At 35.4% G+C, this 24608-nt stretch overlaps 1 protein-coding gene across 2 annotated transcripts in view; it reads right to left on the bottom strand.

Moving 5' to 3' along the window:
- The window catches only part of LOC101896135 (galactokinase), an 85118-nt gene that overhangs the window by 8203 nt on the left and 52307 nt on the right, over window positions 1-24608 (bottom strand). For both annotated transcript variants that reach the window (XM_059122171.1, XM_059122170.1), the window contains exon 7: window positions 14244-14359. In XM_059122171.1, the coding sequence (XP_058978154.1) occupies window positions 14244-14359 (116 nt within the window). The remainder of the gene's footprint in view (window positions 1-14243; window positions 14360-24608) is intronic.

Below are 24608 nucleotides of genomic sequence, written 5' to 3'. Positions count from 1 at the left end.
TGTATATAGCAGTGTTTTTGTGAGACATATTCAGTTAGATTGGATTCCTTTAAATGCAGAATAATACGCAAAAGATGTATCATTTTGGTTTCAATAAAATACATGGGTTCAATAAAATACATTAAAATTAGATTTTATGAGGTCGTATAAAAAGTAAGCATAATAATTTTGTGAGGTTAAGATTGCTTTATCCTCTTTAATAAATTTCGTATAAAATTAAGTATAATTCGTTTTCGTAGAATAGCCGCTACGATGGAACTGTTTTAACGATATATCTATTTACTTCAATCTTTTTCAAAATCACCAATGAATTTCTGCCCCTTAAAATATCGATAAATCCACTTCCCCATAACTATATCTTCCTTTCTGTAATATAAGCTCATACAAATCTATTGCCGCTCTTTCATATGCATTTATTTTATTAAAATAATTTGGTCATTAGTTGGTTGATACGAAACGAAAAAAAAGCAACACCAACAAAAATCGTAAGCAACTATATTATGAGCGGACACATTACAATAAAAGTTTCAACGGAAATCGCATTACATTTTATTCTTTATAAGCACTCAGCGCAAAGTATGCCATAATAACTATAAAAATAAATATATTAATATGCAAAAATAAGTTTTAATGCGGATGCCATCATCCATGGGTGCATGGGCGCAAAGTAAACGAACGATGGCGGGCCAAACGACCGCGCCACCGGCGGACCATCAGACCAACAACCAATTGTGGTAATCATCAGTCTGCCATTATTGTGTGGAATCCTCGCTGTGGATGGTGGTAGAGGTCATGTTGCCATTGGAGAAATGCCCCGGCAACAACAGAGTTGCCAAGTTTTTTTTTAAGAACTATCAGGTTCTCGATCGTGGTCTTGTTAATCATATTTTAAAGGTCAATTTGGGTTACAATAATAGATTTTAACAGGGATTTAACAGAGCTTCAACGATACATTTTTAGGAATATTATTTTAGAAGCTGTTAAAGAACAAAAAAATCGTGCTACAGAGGTAGGTTTTTTAAGCATACTAGAAAGTGGCCACTACTTTGACAGGGAAATGTCTACCTTAAAATTTTATATTCGTTTCAACAGTTCATGTTAGTCCGTTCTAGTACTCAAAATGCACAATTTGTTCGGTTTGGTAAAATTTTTAATCAAATCGTTCAACTTTTCAATCTTTGTTATTCAAGTTTTTCCTTTTTCGGAAAGAATAATAACATTTTTTTTACCTTTTTTACCAAAAAGTTTTCAAAATCTTTCATATCGAAGTTTATTGAGGAGGATATTAGTAAAACCGTTGCACAATTGACCCACATCCAATTTTTCTGTACAAAACTACTTTAACGTCTCCATATGTAAACCCTAGAAATAAACTGTGACCCCAATATCAAAACCATCACCAGATACCAACATAAACTTCACTAACAAAATTCGGGATTCCAGCCCTATTTCTTTACCCAATACAAAATTTAGTACCCACCTCCATATTATAATCATAGACACCAATAGTGACATCTATCTCAAATTTCTGGATCTCAGCTCTATCCCTTCACCTAATATTAATTTTAGTAACATTTAGTACAATTATAGTACAGGGTTGACTATACCTTTACTCAATATCTAATTTAGTACACTTTACGTACTATTACAGTACACATTCCCAAAACCGCCTCCATATCTCAATTCAAGATACCAACAGAGACCTCAATATTAAAATTGAAGATTCCAGCCCTTTTCCTTCATCCAGTACCAAATTTAGTACAATTTAGTACTTTTCGTATAAATATATGACGCATTTCAATATCACTGCCAAATCTCCAGCACATATAAATATCTAGTTTAGAATTGTATGTTCTCTCTCTCTCTCTCTCTCTCTCTCTCTTCAACCAGTACCAAATATAGTACCATTCAGTACGTTTCTTAAAATTATAGTAAACATTTCCGGGAACACCTCCATCTGTCCAGGATACACATAAACAAGGAGTCTAAAACTAAATTTCAGATTTCAAGCACAATCTGTATACCCAATACCAAATTGAACCAAAAATAGTACTATTTAGTGACTTTTGCTCATTTCTAGTACTTAAAGCAAAATCTCCTATTTATCACAAACTTGCCATAAAGAGGGACCCCAATACAAAAAATAAAAATTCCAGCTTCATCCAGTTGTGCCAATCTAGTTGGATCGAACGAACTAGTTTCATAACCAGTTCCGACTACCGGTTTGTATGAAATCTATGCGTATGAGTGATATGAAATGTAGGAAATCACTCATACGCGTACGAACTATTGTAATGAACTATGAACTAGATTGACCGAAGCTAATGATAACCGAGTGACTGACTGGCTGACTGATTCATGAAACGCCCAAACAAATCGGCGGAAGCTAAAATCTTAAAATTTTGCATGTATGTCAATATGGGTGTGCAGGTATGAGATTGTGCTGGGTTTTTTTTTAAATTGGAACGAAAAGTGTACAAAATATACTAAAAGGTACCAACAATTTATTTTCGGAATATGAGGAAGGGATGGAATTGAAAATTCAAAATTTGGTATAAGGGTCACTTTTTGCAAGGTGTAGTTGATATATGGAGGTTCTCTGGGAAATATGTCCTAAAAAAGTACCAAATAGTTTGAAATTCGGGGAAGGGATAGAGATAGGAAATCTGAATTTTGAAATTAGGGTCATCCATATTGTGCAGGATAGATGAACCAAGGGTTTTTTTTTTTTGAAAATTGGTACCATTCGGAATTTAGTGAACGGAGAAGGTACAATCTTTAAATTTGGTCAGGTTTGGGAAATAGGGTTGATATACAGGGTGACATGAAAAAACTGCAACCAACTTCAGACTTTTGTCATTTCTAAGCCACTCATCCGACAGCTGTTACAATTATTCCAGTGATATCTCATTATATTGTTTACAAGCGTACAAAAGCATTTTGGTGAGAATTTTCCAAAAAAGCTATTCGTAATGGAATTCAAGCGTGATAGTGTGATTTCTTTATATTTGGCTGGAAAATCACAAGTGACTATCGTTAGAGCACTCCAGCAATTCCAATGTGAATAACCATTTTGTGTCTCGTCGCATCGCTCATTACCGTGATGCTGGTAGCGTAGCCCGACGTCAAGGAAGTGGACGAAAGAAAACAACAAAATCAGCAGAAATAGTTCGAAAAGTAAAGAAGCGACTTGATCGCAACCCGCGTCGTAGTGGTCGAAAAATGGCTCTGGAGCTGAACATATCGCAATATTCCATTCGGCAAACATTGAAAAATGAGCTCGGGGTAAAGCCATTGAAATTCCAAAAAGCGCAAGAACTTACACCGCAACTGAAAGAAAATAGACTCAAAAGAGCTAAAGAGTTGCTTTGCCTGGCTGAATGAGGTGAACTGCCGAATTTGGTTTTCTCCGATGAGAAAACATTCGTTGTCCAGCAGTTTGTAAAAAACAAACAAAATGATTGTGTTTACTTGCCAAAGAGGTCAGCTGAAAATGTGTACCATTGGTTTGCCACCAGAACTCAAGCGCCGGCCATGGTGATGGTGGGACCGCCATAACAGCCGATGGTCGCTCTCCGCTCGTATTAATCGACCGTGGCATCAGAGTAAATGCCGAATATTATCGCGAAAATATTCTGGAGGTTGCATTAAAGCCTTGGGCATGCAAACATTTTGGCCACAGATCTTGAACATTCCAACAGGACTCAGCACCATCGCACTCAGCACGCGCCACCCAAGAATGGTTACAAAATGAGGTTCCTCTCTTCATTTCCAGCGCATAATGACCACCAAAATCTCCGGATACCAATCCGTTGGACTATTGTGTCTGGAGTATTTTGGAAAGCAAAGTTGGCACTAAGAAATACCAAAGTGTCGATTACTTCAATCAAGCGCTTCGCCGTGAATGGTCCAAAATACCGCAGAGCAACATTCGGGCAGCGTGTGACGGTTTCGTTGGACATTTGAAGGCCATAATTCGTGCCAAAGGTGACCAATTCGGACAAATCTAAAGTTATTTTAAAATTTGTTGCTATTTCCGACATTTTTTTTCTTTCATTCAATAGAATTTAAAAAAATGTAAAAATTATGGCGTTTGACTTCTTTGCAGTTTTTTGTGTCAACCTGTAGCTGCTAGTACATTTGTTTTTAAAGTGTAACAAATGTACTACATGGTACTTAATGGTATTAAATTTGGTACAATTTGGTTTACGATGAATGGATAAAGTTGAAATATTGAAATGTGGTTCGGAAGAAGGTCGTTCTAGAAATACGTATAAAAATTATATGAAAAGTGGTAAATACGAGTAGTACCAAATATTTTAGATGTTGGAGTTTTTAAAAATATTTCTAGAAATATTCTTCAAGTTTTGAGTAAATTTTCGAAATCTACCTCAGCTAATGTCGTGGTTTTAAAAAAAAAAAAAACACATCTCTTGTAAAAATTACCAAAAATTACATATTCTACCAAATACCATACCTACATGTTTCTGACGATGGTGGCAACTCCATTCACCACTACAATTGTGAACTATTATCAAAGCCCGAACAGTCATCATTAGCGTTATAAGGCTTCTTTTTTTCGCGGCATAGCACAAAATCGACATGCATAATATGCATTCAGTTAACATAATTTGGGTAATTCCCATAATATGCTGGCGTATTTTTATTTTCATTTTTTGGTAGGGTTATTTTCGGTAGTTTAAACAAACGAATCAAGTGTTGAAAATATGAGGGCTGAATCAGAAGTTTATGAAAATATGGCAGTAGCACAAACAAATTACATTTCAAAATAAATGCATAACTCTACTCATAATTGCCACAGGTTGATTGTTTTGCCAAAAGATATTTTGCTAAAAAAAAAACTTTCTAAATGGACCTCTATCCAGTAGCCATCTATGAAGAAAAAAACTTTAAATACGCAAAATCAAAGCCAAATAAAAGGAAAAAAAACTAATATCGAAAAGAGAGAAAAAAGGAATCCGCAAGATGCTGAGACTAATTTATGCAAAAGCGTTCGCTTTTTTGTGTTTTTTTTTTTTTTTTTTCCACAAATATAGAGAATACGGCAAACTATGCCTCCCGCTATGCTATGCGATTTTCACGTTGCTTTTTTCATACGGCGCGGCGACAGGATTGCTGCAATTTTCAAAGTCTTCAAATTTGCTGTGAATGTGTATTGTGTGAATGAGCAAATTCCAGCTTCGATGGCGATTGCGATGATGATGATGACGACGATGATATTTGTAGAATAAAGGCTTACTTTTTCCTTTGCCTTTGTTGCATGCAGATTATTTAATGGTGCAACCAGCACAAAAAATATACGAAAAATGCAGAAGAGGAGCAGCCATCCAACCGTGAGCTTTCGTACAATATCATGGCATTCATATAGGACAAACATGGTCATTGATGAACAGTGGTTAGGTTATACCCACCACCAAATATTGAATAGTTTGTTTGATTTGTTGTTCGAAATTATCATATAAGACCCTACAGGAACGTACGTCGGGGTGGGTAAACTGAGAGCCAGGCTCCCGCTGAAATGGCAAATTTTCTGTCACTTTTTGTATATTTTATATGGAAAAGTTAATTTTTGTGAAGATTTAGACGTTTTTCTGCCTTCGGAATGGGCTACAATTTTGAGCACTTCTATTTTCTAAAAAAATATTTTATTGTCTAGACTAGACTAAAATTTTGAATTAATTTTTTTTGTCATTGACAGCTCAACTCGAAAGAATAGTTATTGAAATCGGGGGTTGTTTAGTATAGTACCCACATAAAATGTTCGCCAACTTCAGATGTTTTGAAAGTTTTTTCCCCCGATTTTTAAAGGTGTTGCTTCATTCTAAAGTACATTTATTCACAATTTGCTATTTAGGGCATAAAGTATACGTCAAGGGTCTATGGAATGTATGTTCTTATCCCATCCTAAGAGAGTACAAAATAAGTGACTGACTGACCGATTAATTAATTCCCAGGCGAAATGGCTGAATCTTGAAATTTTGTATGCGGGTCAATGTTAATGGGTAGCGGTAAGGACCAAATTTCAGCTATATCCAAAATATCCCTTTTTGAGTACTTTTGGTACATTTCTAGTCCGAATTTCCAAAAACCTAGTCCTAGTTTTTGGAAATTCGAACTATACATGCTCCGAAGGTACTAAAAAGTACTAAATTTAGTCTAAGCTTTTGGAAATTCGGACTAGAAGTACCATAAGTACTAAAATCTACTAAATTTCGTACCTTTTAATATAGCTGAAATTTTGATATATGGGCGGATAAGGTACGGGTTGCCCATATTCGACGGACCCATGACTCTTTGGGCCCATTCCAATCGACGAGGCTTGTCCGCAGGCAACATTATTTGCGTCAATTGAATTCTATACGGGAACAAATGCAAATCAATGCGAATAATTCGTTGTAAAGTGGACCGAGCCATGCCCAACTGCTGAGAACGGCGTTTTTGGGATGTTCTTAGGGACCTCTCAACACTGGTTCGTACGGCAGCGATATTCTCGGCCGATCGCCTTTGTCGACTTTTATATGGCCTCTTCGGATTAGAAAGAGCCTTACCAGTCGAAAATTTTTCGTATAAACGCTTAATGGTGCTCTTAGAAGGCGCACTTCTCACATTTTTTTATGTTTTAAAATGATCTGATGATCTGAAATTTGGCGTTAGGTTCAAATTTGGAGATTTTGTAGGCTTGAGATTTGGAATTGGAAATAAGGATTTGGAAATGCGTACCAAAAATTACGAAAAGTGCAAAATAGTATTAACAGTTGTTTTTTGGGAAGGAATAGAGGTGGAAATCCACAGGGTTTTCGAAATTCTGGCAGTGTTTTTAACAGAAGTACAAAAATGCACTAAATTTGGTATCATTTGAAATTATGGTACCAAATTTTAGAGCTGAAAACCTTAAATTCGGTGCGAAAATAAAGTCTGTGAAATCAGGTTGGAAGTGTGTACAAAGTGTGCGAACTGTACAAAATGGCACTAAATTTGGATCCGGTTGGTTTAGGGTGAACTTACGAAGCTGAAAATTAAAATTTTTTTATTGGGGTCCCTGTTGGTGGTAGGCTTGTGATAAAGTGGTAGTTTTAGAAATGAGTACTACAAGTGGACGAAAAGTACCAAATAGTACTATATTTGGTACAATTTGGTATTGGGTGAACAGGTAGTGCTTCAAATCTGAAATCTAGTATTTGGATCGCAGTTCATGTTATGCCTTGACATATGGAGGTGGTTTCGGAAATGTGTAGTATAATTGTACGAAACGTACCGAATGGTACTATATTTGGTACTGGGTGAAGGTGTAAAGCTTAAATCCTGAAATTCGATTTAGATGTCATTTTTGTTGTCTGTGGTTAAAATAAGAGGTTAGGTGAGGGGATAGAGCTTGAATCCCGAAATTGAGATTTGAGGTATACTGTGTTGAGATGTGGTGGTGCATTTGCAAATGCGTACTATAATTGTTCGAAAAGTAGTAAATGGTACACATTTGAAATCACCGTTGGGGCCTAGGATGGAGACATGTTTGGTTATTTTACGAAAAGTTCTGAATGGTACTATATTTGGTATTCGGTGAAGGGATGCAGATAAAATTCTGAAATTTTATATTTAGTTTACTGATGATATCTGTGTTTAAGATTTGGCGGTGTTGTGAAAATGCGTCCTATATTTGTACGAAAAGTACTAAATGACACTAAATTTGGTAATTGGTAAAGGCACAGGGCTGTAATCCTCAAATTTGATACTGAAGTCCGAAGTTGAGATATGAAGGTGGTTATGAAGAGCTGAAATCCTTATATTTGATATAGATGTCATTTTTAATGTATGTGGGTAAAGTATGAGATATGGGTGAACGGATAGAGCTTGGATACCGAAATTTGATATTGAGGTTGGTACATTGTTTTGAGATCTGGTGGTTGATTTGCAAATGCGCACTATAATTGTTCGAAAAGTAATAAATGGAAACACATTTTGGATCACCGTTGGGGCCTAGGATGGAGAGATGTGAATTGTTTTCGATATGCGTACTAATTGTACGAAAAGTGCCGAATGGTACTATATTTGGTATTATGGATAGAATTCTCAAATTTGATATTAAGATTTCTGGTGCTATCTGCGTTTGAGATTTGGAGGAGGTTTGGAAGTGCGTCCTATATTTGTACGAAAAGTACTAAATGGTACTAAATAAGGTAATTTGGAATGGGATATGGCTGGAATCCCCAAATTTGATGCTGAAGTATGAAGTTTCGAAAATGTGTACTATAATTGTACTAAAAGTACTAAATTTGGTATTGGGTGCAGCAATAGAGTGGAATTCCTGAAATTTGATATAGATGTAATTTTTGATGTATGTGGTTACGATATGAGATATGGGCGATCAGATAGAGCTGGAATCCCGAAATTTGATATTGTTGGTATCTGGTTTTCTGATCTGTTGGTGGTTTTGCGAATGCGTACTAATTGTACGAAAAGTACTGAATGCTATTACATTTGGTATTGAGGATACAGATAAAATTTTGAAAATGAGATTTTGAGGAGGTTTCGAAATGCGTCCTATATTTGTACGAAAAGTATTAAATGGTACTAAATTTGGCATTTATTAAAGGGATATGGCTGTAGTCCTCGAATTTGATATTGAACTCCGGAATTGAGATATGAATGTGGTGTGCACCATAATTGTACTAAAAGTTCTAAATTTGGTATTAGTTGAAGGAATGCAGTTGAAATCCTGAAATTTGATATAGATGTCACTTTGTACTATAATTGTACCAAAATTACAAAATAGTACTAAATTTTGTATTGTGTAAAGAAATTGAGCTGAATTTCTGAAATTTAATGTTGAGGTCATTTGGGAGGTTGGTTCTATTGTTTACATATGGAGACGTTGAAATAATTTTGGACAGAAAAATTAGATATTGGTCCAATGCTTTATCCTCCTTCGCACACTTCAAAATCAAATATTTTAAAGACTCTGTGGTGTGAAAGGTAAACATTTTCCTATTATTTTGTCCGAAAAAGGAATAACTTGACTAATACCTGAAAAGTCTGAAAATTTAGTACGAACTGTCGAACTGAATAAATTGTGAATTCTGAGTACTGAAAAGCCTAACACGAACTGTTGGAACGAATTTAGGACACTTTTTAGTTTATAAATAATGTTAATGTTGGCATATCCTAGCCATTTTTTTTTTCGAACGGAATAGACTATATTTCGATATGGGGTGTCAGTGCATAATTGTAATTTCCTATATAAGATATTACGAAGTCTATTGTGTACTCCTCCAACTTGCTTTAATTTGTCCAATTTTCTTTCAAAATCACCACTACCACTGTTATTAATGACAAACATACACCCACACACATGTACGCACGCACACATTCTCCCATGAATATCCTCTATATTTGCCATCGTTTCCTTTCCAAATAGATAGACATTACATGAAGCGAAGCGTAGGGAATTTGTACGCCATCCTTTTGATTCCAATGTGATACCCCCACACACACACACGCAAACACATTCACTCACATACACATACAATGTATATCGACCATAACGAGCCAAACTCGCTTGAAAAGCGGCCTCAGCGAACAAACACAAAAAAATGTCGTTAGTTTTGGATGGTTTCAATGGAATTCGGTGTGTGCGCTCGTTCGTTCGCCCGTTCCCGGCGTACAATTTGAGGGAAAAAAATTCAACTGCAATCAGCAAATTTGATTTATGCATTTAGGGTTCCATATGTAAACATACATTCCATCAGCCGACCAACTCCATAACCCAACTGGGCAAATAGCAATCTTCCCGTTGTTGCTGTTGATGATGATGGCGATGATGCTACTGCTCCTGCCGCTTCTTGTTCTACAGCTTTGCCAAAATTCACAGCCATTTGTTAAAGGTATTTATTTTTGTACCATTTCACAGACATTCACAGCTACAACAATGAGCGTGGGGGAGGAGAGCGCGGTGGGAGGCATGATGCCGGTATTATCCCCCCAAAACCGATTGGTAGGCCCTTTTAACTATCTAGGCTTTCATCCAGCATTCTTTGTATGGATGTGCGGAACGTTTTATTCAGCTTTTTTCGTTCGTTCATGTCGTCTTGTTAAATAGCATTCGGTGGTTCAATTGTATGCCTCACCTACTACCACCACCACCACCATTACCAACATCACCCTATCCCACCACAGTCAAAAGCCATTGATTCATGTTAGCGAAAAATTAAGCTAATGATTGCATGTGCTGCTGTTCTCTGTTCATTTTTGAATGTTTTTGAGAAAAAGCAATGCAGAGAATGAATGAAAAGGTGCGCTTTAAAAAAGACAGCCAGGCAGGCATTCAGGGAAACGACATCATTCACATTCAAATATTCCTTTTTTCGTTCCGGGGGAATATTACTCCGGCGCTAGGGAGTAGACAAAACCGCATAGAATACGGAAATACAATACGTTTATTTGGGCATACAATTAGAACAAGGTAAAATCCAACTAGCCAAGATTAAATTAGAGTTGGAAACATGGACAAATAAAGGAGTGGAAAATGTTTGTAAGGAAAATGCAGAAAATGAATTTATCTGCAATATTTTGGAAATTTTGTAATTTGAGATAAAAAATAATACAGGTGTTTTGAATCAAGTTAAAAAAAATGCGGAGAAGATTTCGAACTTTTTATATAGGAGACTCTGAATTCTTAACATTGTATGTATATTAGAAATCCAGAGATTATATGTTGTCCATATCCTTAAACCACCTTGAGGTGATCTTCTGTACATAGCAGACCTACATAGAACCCCCTATTGTCAAAAATACCTTGAAGGTTTCTATAGCCACTATAACATTTTGAAGTTTTATATTGTGCATAGAAGGGGTGGAAGTCGATCTTCTATTGTCCATAAAATAATTTAAAGTCTTATATTTTCCACAGAAGAGCTTGAGGTCATCTCCTCGCAATAGAAGAGCTGAAGGTCTTCTATTGTCCGTAGAGAACCTAAAGGTCTTCTATTGTCCGCAGAACCCCTTGAGGTCTACTATTGTTCATAGAAGAGTTGGAGGTCTTCTACTGGCTATAGAAGGGATGAAGGTCTTCTATCGGCCATAGAAGAGCTGGAGGTCTTCTATCGGCCATAGAAGAGCTGGAGGTCTTCTATCGGCCATAGAAGAGCTGGAGGTCTTCTATCGGCCATAGAAGAGCTGGAGGTCTTCTATCGGCCATAGAAGAGCTGGAGGTCTTCTATGAGCCCTAGAAGAGCTAGAGGTCTTCTATCGGCCATAGAAGAGCTGGAGGTCTTCTATGAGCCCTAGAAGAGCTAGAGGTCTTCTATCGGCCATAGAAGAGCTAGAGGTCTTCTATCGGCCATAGAAGAGCTAGAGGTCTTCTATCGGCCATAGAAGAGCTAGAGGTCTTCTATCGGCCATAGAAGAGCTAGAGGTCTTCTATCGGCCATAGAAGAGCTAGAGGTCTTCTATCGGCTGTAGAAGAGCTGTAGGTCTTCTATCGGCTGTAGAAGAGCTGTAGGTCTCCTATCGGCTGTAGAAGAGCTGTAGGTCTTCTATCGGCTGTAGAAGAGCTGTAGGTCTTCTATCGGCTGTAGAAGAGCTGTAGGTCTTCTATCGGCTGTAGAAGAGCTGTAGGTCTTCTATCGGCTGTAGAAGAGCTGTAGGTCTTCTATCGGCTGTAGAAGAGCTGTAGGTCTTCTATCGGCTGTAGAAGAGCTGTAGGTCTTCTATCGGCTGTAGAAGAGCTGTAGGTCTTCTATCGGCTGTAGAAGGGCTGTAGGTCTTCTATCGGCTGTAGAAGGGCTGTAGGTCTTCTATCTGCTGTAGAAGAGCTGTAGGTCTTCTATGGGCCCTAGAAGAGCTGAAGGTCTTCTATGGGCCCTAGAAGAGCTGAAGGTCTTCTATGGGCCCTAGAAGAGCTGAAGGTCTTCTATCGGCTGTAGAAGAGCTGTAGGTCTTCTATGGGCCCTAGAAAAGCTGAAGGTCTTCTATGGGCCCTAGAAGAGCTGTAGGTCTTTTATCGGCTGTAGAAGAGCTGTAGGTCTTCTATCGCTCACAGAAGAGCCGTAGATCTTCTATCGCTCACAGAAGAGCCGTAGATCTTCTATCACCCATAGAAGAGCTGGCGGTCTCTTCTATCGCCCATTAAAAAGGTGGAGGTTTTATCTTCAGACCGAGAAGAATTGGATGTCTTATTTCCAGAGATCTAAAAAAATAAAAAATAGTTTGAGGTCTTACTTTCAAACCTAGAGAAGTAGGAATTCTTATTTCTAGACCTAGAAGATTTGAAGGTCTTATCTCCAGATCTAGAAGAGTTGGATGCCTTATCTCCAGACCTAAATAGTTGGAGGTCTTATCTCCAGACCGAGAGGAGTTGGAAGTCTTATCTCCAGACCTAAAAGAGTTGGAGGTCTTATCTCTAGACCTAGAATATTTGGATGTCTTATCTCCAGACCTATTGGTTAATAATATTGGTTTCCCACAAAGTATATGTGAATCTTCCTATCTCACCGAGCTGAGTCGATCTAGCTATGTATGTCCATGTAAATTTGTAATCACTCTACAGGTCGCAATTATGGCCCGATCTTCACGAAATTTAGAATGTAGCTGGGGTTAAGGTCAGAATAGAACCCTATTTCTTTTGGAGATGATCGCATAATATTTAGGGGTTGAAATGGACAAAAAACTGAAATTTCCTGATTTTGCAGTTGCTCTACAGGTCACAATTATAGACCAATCGAAGCGAAGTTTAGCATGGGGCTAGAGCTTTGGACTGGGCAGAAGCCTTCCAATTTTGATGGTCATCGGGTAATATTTAGTGGTTTAGTAGACCATAGCATTTGCGATAAATAAAAGTAAATTTTTCCATTAATCCGCGAATATTTTTACTGCCGGCGAAATCACAAATAGACGAACAGGTCAATTCTGACCGTTACGTAGATGCCGATAGTAAAAATATCGGATATATATAGAGAAATATATACAATGTATATATACAAAGGAAGGGGATGTCAGCTAGAATGCTTATATCTTCACAATGGCTGGAGCGATTTTGACAAATTTTGTCAATTACCCTTGTGGCATTAAAGTATAAATACTACAAAATCGCATAAAAAGATACCAATAATGATGTTCATATAGATTTTGTAGTATTTTGAGACATTTTCTTTATTTTTTTCATATTTTTTTTTTTCGCATGCGATTTTTTCAAGTTGACTTCTAATACAACACAGGTTAGGGTTATTATTTATATACAGATTGCAATTATCGTTCGATCCTCACGAAATTTTTCACAAGGGCTAGGCTCAGAAGGGCAAGGCCTATTGTTTTCAAAGATGTCCGCAATATATTCATATATATATGAACCAAAAACAGAAAAAAAAAAATTCCTGATCACACAATTGAAGCCAATCGACACGCCTGAGAAAATAGGTAAGCACAGGGAAGAATTCTGGCATTTTGGGTGACCATTGGAATATATTTAGCCGTAAAATGGAACACAAAAACTAACAGCACGACGGAGTGCATAAATATTGGGAAAATGTCCCTTGTCAAAATGCTAAGGGTAATATCTGGGCAGTGCTCCGTCACATAATTTCAAAAGCGAAATCTTCCAAAATGGATTTGGACATGAGGGGGCTTCTAACATATTGTAGTGTTGTAGGGTATCACATGGTCGGCCCCTAACGACTTTAGCCTAATGTATTATTTATATTATTAAAAAACTTAACAAAAATCTATAAAATAAATAACGATTCATCTCAATAAAAAATATAAAATTCAGTTAGTAATAAAAAAATTAAATTGCGTAAAAATAAACAATGAAAAATAAATTTGTACCCAATATGGAAAAAATCCGCCCAAAATCCGCCCAAACCACAAAATTTATCTTTTTTCCGCCCAAATTTGGACGGAAACGCCCAAAACGGCAACACTGCTCCAGACCCAAAAGAGTTGAAGGTCTTACGTCTAGACCTAAAGTAGTTTGAGGTCTTATCTCCAGACCTAGAAGAATATGAGCCTCTAAAGTGAGGCTCTTAAGTATCTAAGTATCGAAAATTTATTAAATCGAGTACATAACACATTCAATATTATGACTTTTTTTTAAGATTTTTTTCACATTCTCTAGTTTTCGTTTTCAAAAGATTCTGGGTAATTATTTGCCCATCTCCTTTAAAATTGTGTAGTAATTTTTCATTTTATAATAAAAAGTTGATTATACTAATTTTTTTTCCAAAGAATCCTACCTTTGCAAAGTCATGATTTTTCAATGCCTCGGCTGCATCTTGGGTTCGTTTAATTTCCGTAATAACATGACGTGCACGTTTCACCAGAACTTCCTCACATTTGGTTTTCTTCAAATCTGTAATTAAATTAAAAAGTGCAATATGTCAAAATTTATTCACTTTATGTTGTTATTTTATTTTTAATAATACGCATATGCTAGTTCATATGAAAACGTCTTACACATATACATATATCAACGTTGACATACTACAGTGGAACCTCTACTACATATACGTTGTCCTGTCTAAAATTTCACTTCATTTGGAAATGAACAATTCTTTGCCGAAAGAATAAATAATTTTATTCTACGCATGGAAAGTATTTTTTCAAGGTATTTTCCTTTGTTGCAGTTTTCACTGTCTAATAAAATCAACAACACCAACAAAGGACCTTCATTTGCGTACGAACTCTTTGTTTTGTTTCACTTTCTTTTCCAAAAAGGAAACAAACTTGCCGTTTTATTATTCCTCCATGCCTTCCTTTTCGTCTAATGAGCACCTAAATCTAACTTCCGTCTAACTGTAAATTCTTCATTTGCATACACGATCTTCGTTCATGGTTGGGTGAATTGCAAGAAAGAAAAAAGAAAAGCCAAATAGAAAACTAAGGAAGGTAGAAAGTAATGACAGAGCGTGCATGTGGTCTTGGTTATGTTGCATCGACACTCCTTGTGTGGGTGTGTGAGCGAGTGTGTGTGTGCTTGCGTTTACCTTCAATGTTTATTCCTTTTTCTTTTACCGTTGCCGTTGCTTCAAGATACGCATTAATTATTTTCAGAATACAAAAAGAGAGCAAAGCCAACACGAACATCATGTGTGTGTGTGTGCACATGTATGTGTGTGTTCACATGCTCCACTTAGACCTCAACACAGCCCCAGACATTCTCAGCTTCAACTTTTCAAAACCAAATAATTGCTATTTTACACGAAAGATGTCTGCCCGACACCATGGTGTTGACAATGTCGGTGTTGCTTTTGTTGAGAGTCCTTTCCAGCGCCATAGGGCTTGTGCTCCGCTCCGCTCAAGTGCATTACGAGTATTTAATAACAAACTGCCACTGTATTTATTCACACCTAATGATTTCCTCTGTTCTTAGGAAAGCAACTAAGTTGGTGTTATTGTTGTAAAATTGCATGGGGAATTACAAAAATAAAAGGTCGGTCGGCTTTTAAGCGTAGACATTTAATATTTAATTTTACACACACATGTGAAACGTTTAATTGAAAATAAGTTTTGGTAAGGAAAATAAAAAAATATTTTATATCTTTGGGAAATATTTTTCATATCCAAATGTCGATATTTTTATAAAATATTTATCAAGGTAGATTTGTTGACAACGACCTTCTTCTTAGGAAGAATGATCTCGGACCAATCATTAATTTTTAAGGATCCTTCGTGGGTATTTTGTAAGAAAACAAGTTAAAAATGTGGTTTTCATAAATATTTTTTCAAGGACCAAACGAAGATATGTTGAGAAGATTTTTTAAGGATCAGGTGTGGATTTTTGGAAACTTGTTTCTAGGATCAAACTATTATTTTTGAGAAGAATTATTTATAACATCTAAGATGTTTTGAAAGAACAATTTTAAGGATCAAACGTGAATTTCGTTCTTAAAAAAACCAAACGTGGATTTTCTATGTTTATCAAGGACCAAACGTGGATTTTCTAAATTTATCAAGGACCAAACGTTGATTTTCTAAGAACATTTTTTCAAGGACCAAACGTGGATTTTCTAAGAATAGTTTGTCAAGGACCGACCGTGGATTTTCTAAAAAAGTTTATAAAGGACAAAACGTGGATTTTCTAAGAATAGTTTGTCAAGGACCGACCGTGGATTTTCTAAAAAAGTTTATAAAGGACAAAACGTGGATTTTCTAAGAAAACGTTTATCAAGGACCAAACGTGGATTAAAAAAAAATATTTTTTGAAGGACCAAACGTGGATTTAAAAAAAATATTTTTTGAAGGACCAAACGTGGATTTAAAAAAAATATTTTTTGAAGGACCAAACGTGGATTTTCTAAAATTATTTTTTGAAGGACCAAACGTGGATTTTCTAAAAATATTTTTTGAAGGACCAAACGTGGATTTTCTAAAAATATTTTTTGAAGGACCAAACGTGGATTTTCTAAAATTATTTTTTGAAGGACCAAACGTGGATTTTCTAAGAATATTTTATCAAGGACCAAACGTGAGTTCTATGATTATTTTATCAAGGACCAAACGTGAATTCTATGATTATTTTATGAAGGACAAAATGCGAGTTTTCTCACAATACTTTATGAAGGACAAAATGTGAGTATTCTCACAATACTTTATGAAGGGCCAACGTGGATTTTCTAAGATTCTAAGGATCAAACATGGATGTCCTAAGGATATTTTATAAAAGACAAACGTGGATTTTTCTAAGGATATTTTATCAAGGATAAAATGTGGATTTTTCTAAAAATATTTTTTTCAAGGACAAAATGTGGATTTCCTGAAATAAAGAATATTTTTTTAAGGACCTAACATGTATTCCCTAAAATACAGAATATTTGATCAGAATCAAATGTTGATTTTCTAAAATATAAAATATTTTATTAAGTGCAAAACGTGGATTTCGAAAAAATAGAATATGTTATCAAGGACCAAACCTGGATTTTCTAAAATATAAAATATTTTATCAAGGACATAAAACCGGATATTGATCCTTCAAACTTTTTTCTTAAAAAATCTGTAGTAGATCCTTGAACTAAATTTTGTTTCTTTGGAAGAATTCTGTCTTGAAAAATCCACGTCTGTTGGTCTTTGAAAGAATTCCGTCTTGAAAAATCCACGTCTGTTGGTCTTTGGAAGAATTCCGTCTTGAAAAATCTACGTCTATTGGTCTTTGAAAGAATTCCGTCTTGAAAAATCCACGTCTTTTGGTCTTTGGAAGAATTCCGTCTTTATCCTCGAAAAAAAAAAAAAATCTCTTCAAAAATCCACGTTTTGTCTTCGAAAAAATCTTTTTAAAAATCCACAATTTGTCCTCGAAAAAATCGTTTCAACAATCCACGCACTTAATTATTCATTTGTTTAAGTCAAGTCTAATTCTTAAATGAATTGCCTAAACATGTTATAACTATAATGTTTTAAATATTTTTCCTCTCATAATTACACTTTTATTAATAATTTCCCATTCAGCGAACTGAAAAGTTCATTAGCCTTAGCAATTGATGCAGCAACAACAGCCGAAAAAAAAATCCTCAAAATCCTTAGATTAGATCAGTGAAAATTACCAAGCTCAAAACACACATTTCTTTGACAATCAACAGCCAAAAAATTGTTGTTGATGCAAAAACAATAGCAAACAAAGCATAAAATGTCACATTCAATTCAACCGGACGGTTGGTCGGTCGGTCGATCTATTCACAGACAGGAAAACATTTATCTCCACCCCATTTAGTTTTGGAGCAGAGTTCATTCACATCTTAAATTGTTTTGGCATTAGTCCAATAAATGCTGGTAATAAATCCATATTCCTACATGGAAAAGCGAGAAAGGGAAGGAAGAAAAAAGACTGAAAAATAAATCCATCCATTTAAGCATTGGCTGCACAATCAAACCAAACATCGTTACCAGGACTATTTCAATTATGAAGAGATAACAAACGGTTTCGTTTGTTCAAACAGACATTTTGGTTATTGAATTGGGTTTGGCGTTGGTGGAAAAAGGAGGGTTTAATATTTTCTATCCATTTTTAGTTAATAGAAGATTTTTGTAGGTATATCTATATGGGTTTTGTTTGAAACGATTTATTCGTGTTGTGGCTGTTTTTTTTTTTTTTTTGCTTTTGGTCTAAACTCCACAAATGCCTGCTAGCGAAATGTGGCATTCAATTCTCCTAAATGTTGCAAAACGAAGACACTCTTAATTTCGCTGGTTTGATGCGAATGCCATTATGTGACTTGATTATGTAGATATTTACCAACTTCATATTATTAATATTTCCGAAATTGATGTCGAAGGTAGGACAACAATGTGTTGTATCGACCGGCCCATTCTTAACTGGGCACCATACAATTTTAGATTCGTTCCAGCAGTTCATGTTAGAACTCTTTGGTACTCAAAGTTCACAATTTGAAGAGTTTGTTATTTTTTAACCAAAACTTCATATATCATTCTAAGTTTTTAGACTTTCAAGGATTGATATATTATTCAAGTTTTTCCTTTTTCGCATAGAATAATAAAGAAAATATTTTCCTTCTACCCTAAAAAGTCTTCAAAATCTTTCACTTTACCAGTACAATACAAATTTGTGAGTTTTTAGGCACTATTTTACGTCCCTATGATTTTTATACCCTCCTCGATACACAGCATGGAGGGTATACTAATTTCGTCATTTCTTTTGTAACTCATCAAAATAGTAATTTTAGATCCAGCAAAGTATATATATTCTTGATCAGCGTAAAATTCTAAGACGATTTAGCCCTAACTGTCCGTCTGTTGTAATTACGCTACAATCAAAACGAATTAAGATAGGAAGTTAAAATTTAGCTCAAATCTATATTTTGTCTGTATTGTCTATATCGGTCTACGATATTGTATAGCCTCCATAGAACGGTACCTCCCGATATTCGATATTTTGTTGTTTTTAATCACATTTTTCAATCGAATTGTCTGAAAGTCCACACAAGGAATTCCTTGTGAGTACTTTATCCCCTAAAAGAGAATTATATACATAGGTCCACGATATCATATATCCCCTATATGAGGGCAACTCCCGAAATTCGGTATTTTGATGTTTTTAGCCACATTTTTCAAAGGAATTGACTTAAAATCCACACAACTTTATCCCCTGCAAGAGAATTTATGCATAGGTCCCATATGAAGGTAGCCCCCCCCCCCCCCCTTAACTTATTTAAGAACATTTTTTTATGAACCGTCGGGGCTGGATCTTTCGCAAAAAATAATATATGATCGCAATCTAAAAAAATAGGATCCTTGGATCCATGAATTTTAAAAAATATATAGTTATTTTCTTATAATTATTTCTTATAATTATAACCACACATTTCCACAACCACCTCAATGTCTCAATTCCAGATACCTCAACCTCAAATTTCGAGATTCCAGATCCCTTCACCCAGTACCCAATTTAGTGCCACTTAGTACATTTCGAATTATTATAGTACACATTTCAAAAATCACCTCACCACAGACATCAACATGAAAACTATATCAAATTTCGGGATTTCAGCTCTATTCCTTTACCCAATACCCCATTTAGTACCACTTAGTACATTTCGAACAATTATAGTACACATTTCCAAAACCACCTCCATATCTTAACCACGGACACCAACATGAAATCTATAATAAATTTTATAGAATACAATGCCAAATACAGTACTATTTAGTACTTTTTATAAAATCATAGTGCACTTTTCTAAAACCACCTCCATATCTCATACCAGATACCGACGGGGACCTTAATATCAAATTTCACATCTTCAGCTCTATTCCTTCACCCAATACGAAATATAGTACTATTTTGTACTTTTGGTACAATTATAGCACACACTTTCACAAAAAAACTCCATAATTCAAGAGACATCAGTATTAAATTTCGGGATTCCGTCTCTATCACTTCACCCAGTACCAAATGTAGTACTATTTTGTACTTTTCGTACAATTATAGCACACATTTTCAAAACCACCTATGTGTCAGATCTCAATACCAGGCTACATATGAACAACGACCCCAATACCAAAATTCCGATTTCAATCTATTCACCCAATATCAAATTGTACCAAAGTTGTACTATTTAGTACTTTTCGTGCACATGTAGCAGACATTTCCAAAACCACCTCTTTATCACAAACCTATCACCAACAGGGTATCCAATACCAACATTTCAAATAACTAGCTTCATTGGTTTACCCAAAACCAAATTGTTCTGAATTTAGTACCTTTCTTTACAGTTGTTACAGTGAGTACACATTTCGAAAAATACCTTCCTACCAAAGTTGATACTATTAAGTACTTTTCGTACCACACAAAAGGTGATCGTTATGCCAACATTTAGACACCTAATTCAATCCCTTACCCTAATACCAAATTTAATACCATGTACTTTTTTTGGTACGTATTTCCAAAACCACCTCCAAATCTCAATCCTATACAGTAACGATGAACCCAATGCAAAATTTCAGATTTCAAGCAGTATCCGGGGACGCAATACCAAATTTAGTACCTTTCGTACACTTGCTGAACGCGTTTTCCAATCCAACTCTTTATCTTAACACAACTCACCGGCAGAGAAACCAATACCAACATTTTAAATTTCCAGATCAATTCGTTCGACCAAAACCAAATAGGTACAAATTTAGTACCATTTAGTACAGTTCACACACTTAGTACACATTTCTAAATTGATTCTCATACCAAATTTTTAGTATTAACTCTATCAGTTCACATAATACCAAATGGTGCCATTTCAGGAGTTTAGTATCATTTTCGAAAATTTCGTAACCTTAAAGTTTGAATTTTCGGACATTTATCCTGTATTCTATTAGTGACTCTCATTCCAAATTTCAGAATTCAAGCTTCTTCCGTTTATCTAATGCAAAATATTAAATTTTTATTGCATATTAGCACATTTCGTAGCCTTTTAGTACGAATTTTCAAATAGATAGAGACATGACAAGATCAGCTACTAATGTTCTTAAACGGATTTCTCTTAAGGAAAAATGAGTTCTAACACCGCTATACCGATAGGGCACATGTTGGTAATTTCACATGATATATACCCCTCTGTAGCATTTCCCCTTAACAACATAATCCATCCCTGTGTGATTTTTCCCTTTTTTTCTTTTTTATTAAGTTCTCAATATAATTTTTGGCTTCGGCCAGCAATTGCATGTTGAAAGCGGGAATAGAAAAAGAAGCAATACAAAAGATCAAGATTTTATTTTTGATAGACTATTTCATTTAGTAGTTTTTTCTCTTCGTTTTGTACCTCATACCTCTGCAACGGTATAACTTGTTTGCAGGGTTTAGTGATTTTATTCTTTCCCTTCCGGTTGATTCTGTTCGTGCTTTTTTGCTTTTGTCCATTTGCAGGGAAAATAATCTGTGATGGCTTTTATTGTGTGTCAACATACCCCTTAGCGATTATGGTTACAGTATCGGAGAGCAGTTGTTAGAAAAATTAGAAAGTGCACTACATTTGGTCATTGGTGACTTTTGCTTATTATTAACCATTAATGTTGGAAATTATCTTCTTAATAAAAATATATATTAAAATAATTTAAAGGTAAAAATATAAAGTATTAAATATAAAATTTGGGATACAAAGTTGCAATTTCCCAAAAAATGAATTTGTAGCACTGCATTTTTTTATTTATACACAATCTGAGTTCAATTTTAAACTGAATTCCGTGGTCAAAATTACGACGACGTAAAATGAATTAAGGCCTTGTATATATACGTCACTATAAAAACCCAAATCTATATATGTTTTTCAAATTTTTGAATTTTTATTGAAAACTTTACATTGAATTTCTGCTATTATTTCGATTTTTTTTCTTTTGACATACTTAAACAGGCCATAAAACTCTGTAACCGAATCATCTATGTCATTCAAAGAAAAGCATATTATATTTTACAAAATCGTAGAGTATTTTTAAATCGCCACGGTCCGCCGTTGACTTCATTTTTACATTCCATTCTTTACTTGTCCTTCTTGGTTAAATTGCATTTAGGAAAAATGCTCTTTTCTATTAACTTTTCATATTTTAAATAAACATGCTTACAGCAGTGTGATAAATTGTAGCAGAAATAATCACAAGAATCTCAAAGACTATTATAATTCCAATAATGCATTACTTGTCAGTGGTGCAGTTCTTCTGGCAGCATTTTTTCGATACAGGTTCATTTTTCTATAATTTTGAATAATTTTATAATTTGACTTAATTGTAAATGGCGCCCATAATTGCTGTCAGTTCCTTTAGCAGAATTATTTCTATATAGATCCATTTTTCATATCGCCCACATCAAACGGCACCATTCGATATTCAGTATTTTGACAATTTTAGAGATATTTCTTTATGGAATTTTTGAAAAAATGGCATTTAAGGTTCGTAAAGGGTGTCATTTCCTCTCTTAACAAGCAGTTTTCGCAAACGGAATGAGAATGACAAACGAAATGAGAGTCACTGTTGTACTCGAGCTTTAAGGTTCCGAAAAGTTTGTCCAAGGTCTGAGGCCAAAATGTTTGCGTGCCTTAGGCTTTAATACAACCTCCAGAATATTTTCGCGACAAAATTCGGCATTTATTCCGATACCACGGTCGATTAATACGAGCGGAGAGCGACCATCGACTGTTATGGCGGCCCACACCATCACCATGGCCTGCGCTTCAGTTCTGAATAAATAGAAATTCATGGCTTTACCCCGAGCTCATTTTTCAATTTTTGCCGATTGAAATATCGCGATATGTTCAGCTCATGAGCCATTTTTCGGCCACTGCGACGCGGGTTTCGATCAAGTCGCTTCTTTACATTTCGAACCATTTCTGCTGATATTGCTGATTTCTTCCGTCCACTTCCTTGACGTCGGGCTACGCTACCAGTATCACGGTAACGAACGATGATACGAGACACAAAAGATTTATTCACATTTAAATGCTGGAGTGCTCTAACGATAGCCACTTGTGGTTTCCAGCCAAATATAAAGAAATCACACTATCACGCTTGAATTTCATCACGAATAACTTATTTCTGTTAAATTCTTTCCAAAATGCTTTTGTACGCTTGTAAACCATATAATGAGCTGTCACTGGAATAATTTCATCAGCTGTCGGATGAGTGGCTTAGAAATGACAGCAATTTTTATTCGCAAATCCTATTGAAAGCCTAAACCGTCATTTCAAATTAATAAATTCTACCGAGACATATTATTTTGTACTTTTTAGTACTTTAAGCTCATATGGAGGATATTCTAACTATATTGAGCAATTTTACAACGATGTGCTAAAATTGCAGTCATTTCCTCTTGAAAATGTGAATATAGCTCTCAAACTACCTAATTCAACCAACTCCAAAAAGTCTTTTGTCGAAATTCGGTCCGGTATTAAAAGATTTTCTTAAGCCGATCTTCATTTTGCAAATACTCAACTAGTTCGTTTGAAAATACTTGTCAAAAATTTTAAAATATCCAAAGTCAGGCGGATATTCTACTGGATGTGCAAAGTATCGCATGTTATAAATGGCCCTTTGTGAGAATGGTACCAGAAAAATGAGCCAATAAATTCCATATTATCATCAGATCTATGGTTAGGAGATATGTTTAGATGAGAGACATGAGAGACATAATTATTTAAAATGTTGACCCGCTGTGGGGGAGGTACCAGAATATATCCCATCCTCACACAGATGTTGTCATCTTCACAGCATATGTTTTGTTGGGGGCAATCGGACTTTTATTTCAAATTTTTAAAAAGTTTAAGTTTTCAAAAATTGTACCCTTTGTGTAACAGATACATAGTGGGGTGAATCGATATTGTACATTGTACAATACACTGATAAAAATACTAGGATTTGCACAAAATTGGATGATCCTTTCGTTTTCTATACAGTAAATTATGTGGAAATTTTGACCTTTTGATGGGTGGTATCATAAGGTGTGACGGTTTCATTGCGATCTTCCCAACCGATCTAAGTTAGACAATAATACCAAGTTTGGATCAAACCGGATACTCCCTACGAAAATTGTTGTGCGCACCAGACAGACCGACGGACGAACGAACCCTCCTAGATCGACTCCAAATGTTCTGAAACGGGTTTGGTATAAAAAGACCTGGGGTCCAAAACCATTATTTCGATGTAGCACTTTTGGCGTATCAAATGATATATATCCTCTGTATCACATGTGTGAGGGCATAAAAAATTATTTGGTTTTTCGCCCTAAAATTTTTAAGGACTAAATTCAAAAGTAAAAAAAAAATGCTCAAATTTTTTCGTAGCAGCTGATCCTTTGGGTAAATAGGCATTGCGGTCGAAAATGAGGCAAAAGCCTTAAAAATGTCGAAAATTGTGGAAGCACTAAAATCATCCCAAATGTTAAGTTGAACTTATTTTCAGGAACAACTTCCGATAACAATCTGTGCTATTTTCATACAACACAACTGCATATAGCAACCGCTTACGGCATATCTATCTAATGCTGTGTGTGCAAGTAGGGATTTGGTGAAGGTTTTTTTTTTCTGCTAAATTTTCTTTCCATTTCTGTGGTTTAGATAATCACTGGATAATGGAATATTTTTCTGTTGCAAGAATTCTCCTTTGGCTCTGTTTCT

The sequence above is a fragment of the Musca domestica genome, unplaced genomic scaffold, assembly GCF_030504385.1.
Source record: "Musca domestica strain aabys unplaced genomic scaffold, Musca_domestica.polishedcontigs.V.1.1 2, whole genome shotgun sequence".
Taxonomy (NCBI): domain Eukaryota; kingdom Metazoa; phylum Arthropoda; class Insecta; order Diptera; family Muscidae; genus Musca; species Musca domestica.
Note: the sequence above shows the minus strand (reverse complement) of the source record. Positions and strands in the feature narration are given on the sequence as shown.